This window comes from Myxocyprinus asiaticus, chromosome 6 (genome assembly GCF_019703515.2).
Source record: "Myxocyprinus asiaticus isolate MX2 ecotype Aquarium Trade chromosome 6, UBuf_Myxa_2, whole genome shotgun sequence".
NCBI lineage: Eukaryota > Metazoa > Chordata > Actinopteri > Cypriniformes > Catostomidae > Myxocyprinus > Myxocyprinus asiaticus.
The window spans coordinates 29613686-29628652 of NC_059349.1; the positions used below are offsets into that span (position 1 = coordinate 29613686).

The following is a 14967-nucleotide window of genomic DNA, read 5'->3' on the forward strand; positions in this document are numbered from 1 at the left end:
CATTATTTTTCATCCAAAAAGACAACAATAATAGTCTAATAATAGTGAGTTTCAAAAACGTCCTTACCTTCTCCTTTATTAAAACTTGCATGGCTACAAATCTACTGACTTCAGTATAAGGACTACAAACACAAAGCAGATCTACGGTATCATTTTCCTACAGTAGCTTATTTAAACTGCTGAGCATGGCTTTTATCAGAAAAGACCACAATAATAGACAAATAATTTTGAGTTTCAATAATGTTCTTTCGTCATTGTAAAGCGCATTTCACATGAGTTGAGTCGAGGCGTCAACGCTCCGTTCAACGGAAGCGTCAAGCGCCGCGTTGCCCTCCACATGACAAGAGTAGCAGAAAGCGTCACAGAGGGGCGATTTTACGAGTTTGCCACGTAAAAAAGCGGGAGGTGTGCACAATAAACGTTGAAAACATGTATTTGGAAGAGAGAGAAAAGCTTGCAGTTGCTTTGATAGCAGAAAGTAATAAAAGGACTCTTTAGGTCTAAGCGTTTTCTTGGTAAATTTAAATTAGTTCAATAACTGGGGTCTCCGATATTCGTAAACGATAAGGTAATATTCAATTAAAAGAAATTATGAGACATTCAATGTCTCTTCACAAATTTGGACAGTTTTTAAATATTTTTTGTTGCTTGGTACTCTCTAAGACATTATTGGTAAAGCAAAAACGTGTGTGTGAAAACACTTGTGTTCTGCAGCGCTGACGTGAGTCATGTGAAAGACCCTTAACACATATAACTTTTGCACATTAATCACTGCTCTTCACAATCACAAAAGTGACCGATTATGGTTTCAAAACGGCGAATGTCTCCGAAAGGTGAGGAGTTTGGATCCCTGAAATGTTTTTTCATGCATTTGTTTATTTCGTGGAATTTGATAATTTTCCACGGCACACAGTGGTTGGGAAACACTGCATTAACTTACCTTTACTTGAACACAAAACTTTGTTGTAAAAGTCGCTCACTTGTTGAAGTTTCGATAGCCCCTCTTACTCAAATTTATAACCGAAATCTGCATAGGTCGCCGATGCTTACACTGCAGATATCCATTTTAGCACTTAATACATTAATTGTGTGAACTTGAACCTGTTGACAATCTAAAACCTAGCCTAGCAGATAGCGTGACTATCAGCTTACTCATTTTGGTAAGCATGCTTACCTTGGCCATTTGTAGTAGCAGGCCTGATTCAGTTTGGATGAACGCACATTGTTGAAAGGGCGGTAAACAATGGAATCAAAGCATAACCTAAAGTGCTTATATCTGAGGGTGGTGCTAAAGGGAATAAATGAATAACAGTCTGCAGCGCAAGTGAGATGAAAGATGACGAATTTTAACGAAAACAGTAGTTTATATTAACAATTATATTTAAACTGCTTAACTTGCTTAAATGGATGACAAGTCCCTGCATTGACCAATATAATTATGCAATGGCACACAAGCAAGAGTGCTGTTGTACTGAATAGCAGCATGGTTGTTATTCAGCCATAGACATGAGGCTGCAGGTAATCACAGTTATGCTAATATTTATTATAATAGCATGATTACGAATCTAATATTGCTTTTCTACAACAGTTCTATGAAAAAGAAGTTAATACGAAGCATTTACATATTAGGCACAATATGGACAGTTATTTTGATTATTGTTGGTTGGCTAACAAAAACAGTTCCAAACAAAGCCAAAGCAGGATCAACCGTAGTGTGTGACATAGAAACGCAAAGACTAACAGCCGCAAAAACAGACAAGCAGAGTGATATAAACAGTAAAGCATCCTAGTGCTATACTGTTATACTAAATATCAGCTCTCTTTCAATGCCGCTTGTTCAATCAGATTAGAGGACGAGAACTAACAATTATCCATTTCATGATGCAGCCCATACAGACCATTTGTTAGCATTTTAAATCACATCATAAACCATTCTGAAAGGTCTAGCAACATTTATGAAGTCATAATATTAATGTAATAGGTAGTCAAACCAGCAAGTTTTTCATTGTGATGAGGTGCACAAGGCTGGTCTGTCAGGAACTCACTTTAGCTCTGCGGTCTCGGAGAGCCTGTCTGACAGCCTTCTCATTATCGCCCCCTGCTGCCAGCCAGGCCCGTTTGGCTTCTGCTCTAGACAGGGGCACAGCGATGCTCTTCTGTCCATTCTGGCCCTCGTTCTCCCCTGAAAAGTTTGACAGATTGGATTGTGCGTTGAGTTCTTGCTGACAGGATGCAGCCATCACACAGATCTCATCAAGCACGTGAGGAAGCTCTGCCTTCAGCCAGTCATATGGGGTCACACTGCTGTTCCCTGACACACACATGCTTGTGTATACCTCCTCTGGGCTCACCCCTTTTTTCTCTCCCTCCTGAAGTAAGGAATAGAAATAATAAATGTACCAATAATAAATCCAGAGAGGAACTTCTCTCTTGTGAAAGCAACCACTTGGATTTAAAGAGACAGTTCTACCAAAAATAAACAAATAATTTGCAGTTATGTTGTTCCAAATCTGTATGACTTCCTTTCGTTTGTGGAACACAAAAGGAGATGTTAAGTAGAATGACAGCCCCAGTCACCATTCACTTTCATTTTATGGAAAAAAGATCCATCGGAAGTGAATGATGACTGCAGCTCACCTCCTCCTCATATGGGTTTGGAGCAACATTACAGTGAGTAAATAATGACAGAATTTTCATTTTTGGCATTAACTATCCCTGCAAGCTTATAAGGATGGTGTCCAGGCTACAACAACTGTACATAGTAAAAATATAAGACTTACACGAATAAGCTGAATCAGTTTAAGCCCCTCCTCCCTCATTAGTCTCTGTCTTTTTATATCAGGGTCCTCAGTGGGTGTGATTTTGAGTGTGGTTGAAAGCGGTGTGATGTCCTTGACTGGTGAGAGTGGCAGGACTTTAGAGAGTGGCAGGACTTTAGAGAGTGACGGGGCAGGGTCTGATCTCGAAAGACAACACATTTCACAGACAGGTGATGGCATGTGGTTGACATATGTACAGAACTGGCAAACCCACTGAATGAGAGAAGGAAAAAAGAAAAAGTAAAAACAGGAACAATTCTTTAAGCTTACAAATGCTCAACAAAAGGATGATTATCACATCCTCAAATTCATGAATGAAATATATGCATAGATAGAAGTGGCAACATTAACTGTAATACTATCTGTACCTACAAATCTGAAAAAATATTTAGTGTAAAGCAGAAATTGGCACCTTGCTGTCCATTAGTCCTGTAGCAGAGGGAGTTGGCCGTGAGGGTGCGACAGGAGGCCGCGTGGCCAGACGAGGGCGCTCACACACCACACAGAGAATACTGCTGCCTGAGTTCACCACTGTGCAGCTTTTACACTGCCACTCTAATTGACAAAGGCAGTGTTCAAAGATTTAGATTTCAAGTTGATAACAAGGAAAATAAGCTACTAATAAATATGTTTTTTAAATGCTCAAGCAAAACTGATTAAAAAGTCATATATGCATTTTAAACAAAGTGGGATCCAGCCTATTTGGTGCAGAAACTATGACAAATGCAGGATTTTTGAAAAATTAAACCTATACAGAATGTACAGACTCACCAGCTATTGTGGAGGGCTGTGATGGATCCTCCTGTACAGAGGGGGCAGCGGAGGACAGGCGTGGTCGATCACAGGTTTCACACAAAACCTGCTGCATTGTATTTACTGTAGTGCAGTGTGAACACTGCCATGTAGACAGAGATGAGCTAAAGAAATAGCAGAGACTGAGAATATGTATTTTGGAAAAAAAAATAATAATAATAAAAAATCAGGTTAAAAAACGTTTTCTTTAAAAATGCTAACCTAAGCCGTTTTGTGGGTTTGGAGGAAGTCACAGGGATCCTGATGTGTGTGGATCGTCCTGAATGGGAATGATACAGCCTGTCACATTCTGTGCACAGCCGCTGAGTACAGGTGGGACAGTGAGCGGAGACCGGATTAATACCACATATGGTGCAGTTGTCTGTAGAGCATTTGAAAATGAATGAAATTGGAAACAGAAAAAAGCCTAACAGAGAGGATACCCACAATTAAACATATTCCTTAAAGGAATAGTTCACCAAAAAATATAAATTATCTCATTATTCACTTACCCTGATGCCATCCAAGATGTGTATGACTGTCTTTCTTCAGAAGAATACAAATGAAGATTTTTTAGAAGATAGAGCTCTGTCAGTTCCTTATAATATAAGTACATGGGTGCCAGCACTTTGATGGTCCAAAAGTCATATTTAGGCAGCAATAAAATAATCCACACAACTCCAGTCGATCAATGAATGTCTTCTGAAGCGAACCGATAGGTTTATGTAAGAAACAAGTCGATAATTAAAATGTTTTTAACTTTAACTCGGAGCTTCCATCCAGGGCTCTGATGCGGTTTGAAATAACCTAACTCTCGCGTGACTAGGGCTGCCCCCGACCAAAGATTTTCCTAGTCGACTAGTAGTCATTAGTTTAAGCCATTAGTTGACTAGTTGTTGCACATTAAATACGTATATATAAATAAATATTTTTTGGGGGACATCAGAAAATGGTTTGAGTTCCACTGTTCTACATTACAGAGAAATACTAAACCATAATAATGAGCCTTTAAAATATACATTTTACAAGCGCACGCACGAAGCGAGCCACAGTGACACTGGCAAAAGCGGTAATGATTCTGAATGTGTCGGAAAAACCAGCAAGTAGACTGTCTGAACATTTCATTAATTTATAGAGAGAAATGCACATTAAGTTAAACATGCAGCAAGCGAGGTACTAATTTAGCATCCCCACTCCCCACGAACACTTGGATAAGCCTAATAGCGCATATTTATCTAGGTTATCTAACATTAGAGCGAGCGGCCATGCTAAATGGCTAACGTTAGGCTACTTACATGTTTCAAATGATAAGCCATGTTTGAGGTTGATGAATGATTGGCAAATATTTGCCTGCAGAGTTTGCATGTCACCTTCTTGAGATCATCCTTTACCCTCTCGAAATGATCCCACACTTTGGATTTCCTGCCCGACATAATTAGTTACCACATAGACCAGCCATGTAAACGATCATGTCTGTCTGTCACTGTTTGCGTGACTTCGCCACTTCCTGTGGAGTTTTTTTTCTGAGACAAACCGACCAATCAAAACTTGGTCGACCAAGACTCTTCTCATTGGCTAACATTTGGTCGACGATTAGGGGGCAGCCCTACGTGTGACATTCCTTTTTCTGTTGTAAATAAGTGCCACTTCAGAATTCTCGCATGAACTCACCGACATGCTTATGGCACGCTTCGCATCAGCTACCGGCAAGAAGCACTTTTTAAAAGTTAATAATGTTTTAATTATCTATTTATTTTTTACACAAACATATCGATTTGCTTCAGAAGACATTCATTGATCGACTGGAGTCGTGTGGATTACTTTTATGCTGCCTAAATATGACTTTTGGACCAACAAAGTGCTGGCACCCATGTACTTCCATTATAAGGGCCTGACAGAGCTCTATCTTCCTCTAAAAATCTTAATTTGTGTTCTGCTGAAGAAAGACAGTAATACATATATGGAATGGCATCAGGGTAAATTAATAATGAGATAATTTTCATTTTTGGGTGAACTATTCCTTTAAAGGGAAAGGCAGTATTGTTCGAAATACAATGGTGAGTGTGACATTTTCACCTGTCTGTTTAGAGGGCACTAGAGAAGAGAGAGGTAGCGCTGGACTGTATGGAGATTTGGGCTGAGAAGGACCTGACACGGGCGAGGTAGTCTGTTTGTCCCATGGTTTTTCACTAGAAGAGAAGGCAACTGCATCTGGACTGAGTTCCTCATCATCCTGTACATATTTTATATGACAATACAGAGTTTGTGAAGTAAATCTTAAAGAAATATTTCACAAAAAAAGATGTTAGGCAGTATGTTAGTCTCAGTCACCATTCAGTTTCATTGCAACTTTTTTTTTTAAATAAATGGAGACTGAAGCGCAAAGCATGCCTCAAATTTCGCCATGTGCTAGAAGATTTAATCGCCACTAAACAACAGGAGACAAATGTAAAGACAGCAACAGTGGACGTGCACCTCAAGAACGCGTGTGTGAGGATGTCAGGAAATCCCTGCATTTATATAACTCCAGTCTGAAAGAATATAAAGACATCTTTATGGGTCTAAACTCCTGAAGAAATAGTCCGGTGTCTCATAGCAGTCATAGCACGCATGTGCCAACTGCCTGTGTATGCGCGCACAGTCAAGTATACTTTGACAGGCTAGTTTTCGACTGTACGCAGACGCGTCAAAATCGAAGTATAATTTTTGTTTTAGGCTGTTATTCTGTCATAAATCTCCTTTTGTGTTCCACAGAAGACAGAAAGTCAATTGGTTTTGGAGCATGACAGAATAACAGAATTTTCATTTCTGGTTAACTATCCCTTTAAAAGTAATAGTTCACCCAAAAAAGAAAATTTAATTTAATTTACACACCCTCATGCCATCCCAGATGTGCATTTCTTCCCTTTCTTCTGCACAGCACTATTGAAGATTTTTAGAAGAATATATCAGCTCTGTTGGTACTTTCAATGCAAGTGAATGGTGACTAGAAATCTGAAGGTCCAAAAAGCAGATAAAAGCAGCATAAAAGTCATTCATAAGACCCCAGTGGTTAAATCCATATCTTAAGAAGTGATATATATAGGTGTGGGTGAGCAACAAATATTTAAGTCCTTTTTTACCTTAAAATCTCCACTATCAATATCACTTTCAGATGTGAAAGTGAAACTAAACAGGTGCCACGTGACACTGGAGATTTGAAAGTGGAGATTAAAAATAAAAAAGGAATTACATATTGATCTGTTTCTCACCCACACCAATCATATCGCTTTTGAAGATATGGATTTAACCACTGCGCCTTATGGATTACTTTTATGTTTCCTTCATGTGATTTTTGGAGCTATAAAGGTCTGATCACCATTCACTTGCATTGTATGGACCTACAGAGCTGAGATATTCTTCTAAAAATATTTGTTTGTGTTCAGCAGAAGAAAGTCATACACATCTTGGATCGCATGAGGGTGAGTAAACGATGAGATGAGAATTTTAATTTTTGGGTAAACTATCCCTTTAACCACAAAAATTATAAACCCAATACAATTAAGATGCACAACTGTGAATTAGTTAGAACTTAGTCAGTCAGAAAAATAAACTCTTTGAATAGAAGGACAAAACAACAGTACCTGCAGAGTGAGGGAGGGAATAAGTCTTTCAAAGAATTCTGGATGAGGATGGGCACCCTACATGAAATTAAAAGAATCTATATGAGCTTTCAGTTCATTTGTAATAATAACACAGTTATGTAGAGTGCTTATGCTTTGCTGTACCAGACCTTGATGAACATGTCCAGCTCCATTCGGAGGCTCATGACCTCAAGAGTCACCGATGCCACCGTCTCAACATCTGGCCCAAGAACATCATCAGGAAAGCTCAAGCCATCAGGCTGCTGATTGGTGTACCCATAAAGGTACAGTACTGCTCTGCCACCCTAAAAGAAGATGATTAAAGTAGGTTTCAGATGTTTTGTGGGGGTTATGGGAGGACATTTATTGTCTTATGATCTCATCCACCTCACACCTGAATAGAATCTACGGTGGTCCTGAAGACAGGGTTGTTGTACTTCACTGTACGCCAGTACTTTGGCCTGTTGGAGTTGGTAAGATTAGAACCATACTTCTCCAAGATGTTAAGAGCTGTGGAAAGTTTCTGCAGGGAGCCAAGGGTCTGAAAAGATCAGGAGATATTAATATGCAACAAAATGGCCTGCACAAGAATGCTTGAGTTCAACATCACAACCCTAAAACAAAACAATGTGTCAAAAATGAACTAGGCAGGAATTTTGAGTGCTTATATTAGTGGAAACGGATGACAGACTTAAGGGATGGGATATCCACCCTAGGATGAAAAAACATATTATTGCAAAATACCTCAGGAAACTGTGACACATTACCCAGCACTATGCATTATAATGAGCTTTATGTTAGTCAATCACACAGCCAGGCCAATAGAACCCCATACATTACATATAAGTCACTATGTGCAAATGACTTTAACTGTGCCTGATGCCTAAACATGACAGAGAAGAGAGCAGCATGAAACAAGTCAAACATTTGCAACAGTTGTTTCCTGTTGTATAATCATAAACTCTCAAGAAAATTATTCACTACACCAGCTCTCACCTCCTTCCTGGAGTTTCCACTACAGTTCTCCTTCAGCATGCACTCAGCTGCTATGCACCGGTATTTACTGGATGGAGGGAGGGGGATGTTGGCCATGGCAGCCACCCCTGCCCTCATCTCATGGGCAGAGCCTAAAGAAGATAAACTCTCCTCCGCATTTGCCCTAACCTCCTCCAGCTGATCACTGAGAGAAGCCATATCTGAAAGTGATTCAAAGCATTTAAAAACAGGGCCTACATTCCCTGAGATCACAATTTCTCATGACAAAGCAGCAGTAAACAAATATAAACTTTATAGTTAAAGTTTAGTGGCGTTGTACAAGGTGGCTTAGTGATTTATTAATGTTTGAGGCATAGACAAAGAGAGTCAGACGTTTGTTGATTAACTTGTCAAACATACACATAAATTTTACCGCTTATTTACAGTTAATACTTATATTTAATAGGCATGTATGACTGTCACCTCGTTTACATAACATGAATGGATTTTATTAACACCAAATCAAGGTTAGCTAAGAAGCTATCTGGTGAATGGAAAGTGAAACCATAACAACTCACCCGAAGCTAAGTTAGCTACCTAATTATTCAAAATAAATCTCAATTCATAGAAAAAGGGATGTTTTACAGTCTCCATTGTTATTCGTCAAACCTACACAGGTTGACAGACGTATACAGTATACAAAAACAAAACATGTACCTCTGGTTAAACGCGTCTACTACGAACTACTCGTAGGCTAACAAGCTAATGCTGAAGAAATATCTCCAAAAACTGGCCAGCGAGATTATAGAGGAAAGTCTAAATACGTATGCGTTAATACTGTTCAGTTAGGTCAACTGTTTGGAGCATTCTAGCAGCTGTCAATAAATATTTATATACTTACCGTAGTTAGAGAAGCGCAGCACTCATTCACTCACAAGTAACACTGAAACACGTGACATGACTGTTATCAATCCGCATAGAGGCGCTGTGATGACTCACGCGCCGCATTACACCAACAAATGGTGAATGAATGGATAAATGCTTAAAACATTAAAGATGAATAAATAAACGACAAGAGGTATTACATAAACCAAAGTCAGGGTTTATGGATTCTAATGGAGTGGTGTTAAGGGATTTAATTTTATTACCAAACAAAAATGGTCAATAAAGCAACTTTTAGAATGTCACAGAAAAAAAAATACTTATACATTTATTAGTAACTTTTTTAAAATTGAGAGATATTAGGAGCTGTTCACAGAGAGGGCATCCTTGCGCTTAAAAGAAAGCATATCGAGACTCATTTTTAACAGTCAGCATGGCGTCCAAAACAATGCCACTCTCCTGCTCGAGACGCCGCGCAAAGGTCAAAGACATCCACCTAGCGCACAGGAACTAAAAAACACACAAAAGCAAAAACGTGTTCGGTGTGAACGAACCTTAAAGGTGCAATAAGTTCTTGTTCATCTTAGAGTTACAGTGACACCTAGTGGCCTGTATGCAGTTATTGAAAGTGTCAAATAACAGGATGGTTACTGAGATTAACAAAGTAGTATTTGGCTGGTCATGTGAATCTAACATGGCAGCCCTCATGTGCGGACCCTCTCCATGTAGAATAAAACAGCTTTTAGAAGGATAATGATATGACTGGAGTCTTCATTTTAATGTGAGTGGTCATGATTTCCTACATATGTTTCAAAATTACAATTCATTTCTTAAGGAGTACAGTTTTTTTTAACGAGGAAAAAGATTACTTAGTGCACCTTTAAGTAGAAATTGCTCGCACTTCAACATTTGCTTTTAAATAAAAAACCAACATGCGCAGGCTTTAAAAAATGACAGGTGTTTAGATTGGGCACACCTGTTGGCAGCCACTGATTGCATTAATGTTGCTCCCTGAAAAACGGTCACAGAACCTATAAATCTAAAGTGCAAAGCTTTAACTGCAGAGTTAGTTGCTCTCGCTGTAAACACATTTAAGTCCACTTTGTCACCTTCACAGCTAAGGTTAGTAATGTGTTGAGTTATAACATTCTAAATTTGATGTGATCCTTACAATAAAACTAACATGCTGTTCCAGTTTAAATGGTCATTCTAATCTATCATGTTATAATATTTAAAGTTTTGCTAATTTTTTACAGTATTGTGGTGTTTTGTATCCTGTGCTGTCTTTAAGTCTCCTCACAGAACAATGGAAGGTAAGAATGCTTATGATAGTCAGTCTTATTTTTGCTTGTTTTAGGCAGAGCAAAAATTTTAACATCTTTGTTTTAGGCATAAACAACACTTCACAGTCAATGGGAGTTGGGCAACCTCACCATCCAGTAAACCACACCAGACCATTTTTCTACGTTCAGCCACCATCTCAGCCTTATTACATGTATCAGTGGCCCATGAATCCATATGGCCACTATGGCTTTCCCGGGCCAGGTAAGTTCAGTCTGGTTATTTAAAACATTGCTTATTTTTGTAGCTTCTCAACCATTAAGTTCCACTCTCAACAGCTTTGCACTATGGCCGTCCCTACATGCCCCCTTATCAGTTTATGCAGTATCCTGGGTATGTGATTCCACATGCACCCATGCAGCCAATTGATTACAGAAGAATCAGCCCCCACTTCCCCTCGGTTGCGTCGTATGATTTGCGAGTCCGCCACCACTTCCAACATCAGGGTATGCAGCATGAGACGGCCTGTTCTGAGGTCCAAACAGACCCTAGTGATTCAGTCAACAAACTGATAGACAAAATTGAGTGTCTCAAGGCCTGTGAACAGAAAGCAAGTGACAAGGGGTTGAACACCGTGGTCTCTTCTACTCCTGATGTGATTCAGGGAGAGAAGCAGCAGACATCTTTAAATGAAGAGTCCATGTTGCAACTTGCTTCAAAGGAGGGCAAGGAGGAGCAGGTCAATCAAGTCAGGCCCACAACCTACAGTGACTCTGCATATGATGCAGAGTCAAGCCAAGGCAGACTGGATGAATGTGTGTTATCAGATGTGTTGCCTCTTGACAGTTCCTCTGTCCATGAGGAAGAGGATGTGAATGAGGAAGATAATCAACAGTGCATTGCTGATGAAACTTGCTACCAAAGTGAAATGTCTGCAACCAATGCCACTGGCAATGTGTTTTGTAGTGGTGCCAAAAGCACTTCATGTCCATCAGAGAGTCATGATTTAGAAAAACCTGCCTCACACGAGGGTGTGGTCCCTGATGAGCAGGTACAAAATATTTCCACTGATGCTGTTGTGGAACCTCTGATAAATCTTTCTGAAGACTTTGACCTACAATATCAAATTCTTCGCCTGCCCTGCAATAAGACTACAACTGGCCTCTGTCTTGAACGAGAGATTGACCCACTTGTATACTTCCATTCTCCATCTACTCTCTTGCCCCACCAAAACCATTTGTCCTCAATTGGTGGTGCATATCCCTACAGCTACTACCCTCCGGTGGCCCAAGAGCGCCAGAGTGTTCTGAGTCCCTCCATAGATGAGCTTTCCTCCAGAGATGAAATGTTCTCTACGGATGTGGAGGATCTTGATCTCATTCCTGGGCACGTGTATGTGGGTGGTGGCAGACTGGCTGAAACCAGTGATGTGCCCGTTCGCTCCCGAAAAGAGCTCTTGAGTGTAGAGAGAACCTGTTTGGTCTGCCAGAAAACCTGTGCCTGCTGTGGCTCAAGCCTACAGGATGAGGGAGGGCTGAGCAAAATGGTTGAGCACTGCAGCCATCCTGAGAGGGACCTTGCTAATGAAGTGTCTGATCAAGATATTGAGTATGATGTTGAGGGAGAGGTGCGGAGTAATTGTGAGTCTCCAAGGGTTTCCAAGAGGAAGTGTTACAGCAGGCATGCACTGCCCCCTTGTGGTCATTGCTGTGCTAAGCACAGGCACAGGAAGCTGAAATGTGAAGGCCAAGAGAGCTGCGAGCAGGTTCGGGGACATCCCAAGGGAGAGTGCAGTGAGGAGTATGTTGCTCTGGCTAAAGTGGACAAGAGAATTCAAAAGGGTGCCTTGTGCAGGCCTTGTATTGGTAAGGGTTTAACTGCCTTTTTGTATTTGCATTTTAATGCTGCTTAAGATGGTCCACTAATGCAAAGTGTGTGTGGTTTTTTTTTTTTTTTTTAAGAACGGCAATGGAGAGAGGGTGCTGTGTCTGACCAAGAGAACTGGGCAAGCTGTGGAGTCAAGCCAAGGTCTTGGAGGCAAGTTGGTGGCCCTCAAGATCAAGGTAGGATGTGTACTGTGGAACAGTTCACATGCGTTTTATCTAGATGCTTAAATGATTTCAGTGCAAGTATAAATTCCATTTTGTCCATGTCCAAATTTTTAAAGGGAGAACGCCATTGAGAAGGCCATCTTGTAAGGCGTTCCTCCAGCAGAGGCCAAGAAGTGAATATGATGACTGCGAGACTGAATTTACCTACTGCCAAAGGGGCAGAGGTGAGTTGGGGTGGGGGTTTAAATATTATATGCACTCATGGTGGGGAGGGTTACTTTGTATTCCACTACAGAATACATGCTGTAAAATGTAATTTGTAATGTATTTTAAATACTTTGGATTACTACAGCAGTGGGGGGGTTTCCTCCCCCCACTTGTCTTACTGTACTGGCAGAGTTTAGTTAAAACAATACATGTTAATTTTTCTCTAAAACCTAAATCTTATGCAGTGTTTCTAAAACAAGAAATCAAATTGCTCTTGATTTAGAGATTTACAGAAACTTGTTCTATTTTGTTCCTAATATCAAAGGTTATAAATAAAATTTATGATCCAATGTGACTCTTATTTAAAGTGATCGTGCATGTAAAATGGCATTTTAGCATAGTGTAAAGCTGACAGTTTACACAAGGTTTATTTCTATGTCTTCTGCTCTTATGAATGTAGTGCATAGTGTTTCACCGCTGTTCAGATGCACTTTGGATTGCGTCTATGTATAAATGCTTTCCATCTGAAAGGACTAAATATTAAATGAAACAAATGACAATGCGTAGTAATCTGTTCAGTAATCAAAATACTTTTTGAATATAACATTCTAATTACCAATGATTTAAATTGTAACTAGTGGAATACAGTTACTTATATTTTGTATTTTAAGTGCATAGTCCCATTACATGTGTTCCGTTACTCCCCGTGTGTGTGACTATATTACACCATTTACAGGTGCTGTGCATTTATGCTTTTTATTTTTGCCTTGTCCCATCAGGTGCACTGAAGAAAAGGGGCACAAGATACTGAACCATTATGCACTTCTGTAATGCTTAAATGTATTACCCGATGCTTGTGTAAAATGCACTTCACTGTGAAATGAACACATGGACACCGTTCTCCACTGTATGTAACTGGAAAATGTATGATGTATACCTTGCTGCATTTCCAGTGCTCATGTTAATTTTCTATTTTGAGTGCAATGCATTCATCTTAATCTACTCCATGGAGGCTACTCTCACTGGACCATGCCCTGACCTATGCCCAAAAGGCCCCTTTCTGATGTGGCCTGATTTTGGGAGATGTGACTTTCACCTGACGTGTGAGCTCTTGAGTCTTGGCCTGGTCCACTGAGACTGTTTCAAATGTTGGGCACTGGAGATGCAGCTGGTTTAAGGGGTGATGCAAAAAAAAAAGTGAGGATGGAAAAATAAAGTGGGCAATTTGGCAGTTTGGCCACTCTTAGTCCAGATGTGTCTGTTTTATTAGGCCTACTGCGCCATTTTTATACATCGCAGTGTAATGTCGACATGCAGAAAATTAATCAATTTAGCTGTACAGTGTTATTGTGTCATTAAAGTCTATGCATTGCACTTGATCTGTGTCTCGTAAGTGCACTGAACTTTTGTTTCAAGGATGTTTTCTCCCTCGAAGGTGCATTGTTTGTTTGGATTCATTCTTGATGTGGTTTTTAATTGAGAGGGCATTATTAGTGGGGATTTGTTGTGATTCCAGTATCTCAGTTGGTGGTGAACTCTCAATGGAAACTAACTCTAGCCTGAGATTAGTATTCACCATTGTGTGTACCTCAAACTAAATGGGTATTGATCTTTTAAAATGGGACCAATTAAAGGACTACTGTGAAAAGCACTAAGGACCACATTTATGGTGTGATAGCTACAAAAATTAAATCTGGGTGAGGCATTACATTGGGGTCTATCCATAAATGTTGAAATACTGCTTCAAAACTAACACAAATGTGCAGTAACATGATTTTAGTGAATTTTGCTTGCTAACCTTTAAGTTATATGCAGTTTTACAGCTTTGGTGCTGTCAAGTCATGATGCCACAAACTAAACAACTGTTAAAAGTGACTTTTTACAGCTCAATGCATAGGTTTTAATGGAAGTACTCAGTCACAAGGTTTTTAAAAAAGAAAACTCAAAATTGGCCCCATTCACTTCCCTATTTCAACTGAATTCCCAGGGTCTAGTTTTTCAAATAGTCCCTGTTCACACAGCAGTAGAATATGGTTGTCAGACCTGTTTTTGAGTGCTTAATACAGTTGTTCACACTCAAATAACCATCTTGTGTGTTAAAACTGCATTCTGTAACCAAACCAAATTCTGTTCAGGTCTCACAACCACATTCTTGGCAAACCTGTGCTGTGAGAATGGAACACTACCGGACAACTATTTGTCCGTTACTGTACACGAGCACCAGGCTGGACTGGGACATAATTTCAGGCTGGGAGTCTAGCACTCATCCAGGCCACTCAAACCCACAACAAATTTTAGAACCACAGCTGATGTTGGGGATAATTTAACAATACACTT

General features: G+C 39.8%; 2 protein-coding genes across 3 annotated transcripts in view; one reads left to right on the forward strand and one right to left on the reverse strand.

The window, feature by feature from the left end:
• The window catches only part of LOC127442352 (E3 ubiquitin-protein ligase RNF31-like), a 27349-nt gene extending 18099 nt beyond the window's left edge, over nt 1–9250 (reverse strand). For both annotated transcript variants that reach the window (XM_051700309.1, XM_051700310.1), the window contains exons 1-11: nt 9111–9250; nt 8231–8430; nt 7629–7775; nt 7384–7539; nt 7235–7291; nt 5688–5844; nt 3834–3993; nt 3591–3736; nt 3232–3374; nt 2781–3032; nt 2046–2369 (exon numbers count right to left, since the gene is read on the reverse strand). In XM_051700309.1, coding sequence (XP_051556269.1) covers nt 2046–2369; nt 2781–3032; nt 3232–3374; nt 3591–3736; nt 3834–3993; nt 5688–5844; nt 7235–7291; nt 7384–7539; nt 7629–7775; nt 8231–8428 — 1740 coding nt within the window. In that variant the 5' untranslated portion in view covers nt 8429–8430; nt 9111–9250. The remainder of the gene's footprint in view (nt 1–2045; nt 2370–2780; nt 3033–3231; nt 3375–3590; nt 3737–3833; nt 3994–5687; nt 5845–7234; nt 7292–7383; nt 7540–7628; nt 7776–8230; nt 8431–9110) is intronic.
• Nucleotides 9167–13465, forward strand: LOC127442714 (bucky ball-like). Its single transcript, XM_051700905.1, has 6 exons — nt 9167–9231; nt 10449–10636; nt 10711–12237; nt 12334–12435; nt 12540–12647; nt 13410–13465. Exons 1-6 carry the CDS (start codon nt 9167–9169, stop codon nt 13439–13441), a joined length of 2022 nt encoding a protein of 673 aa, XP_051556865.1. The 3' UTR covers nt 13442–13465.
• The last annotated feature ends 1502 nt before the right edge of the window (nt 13466–14967 follow it).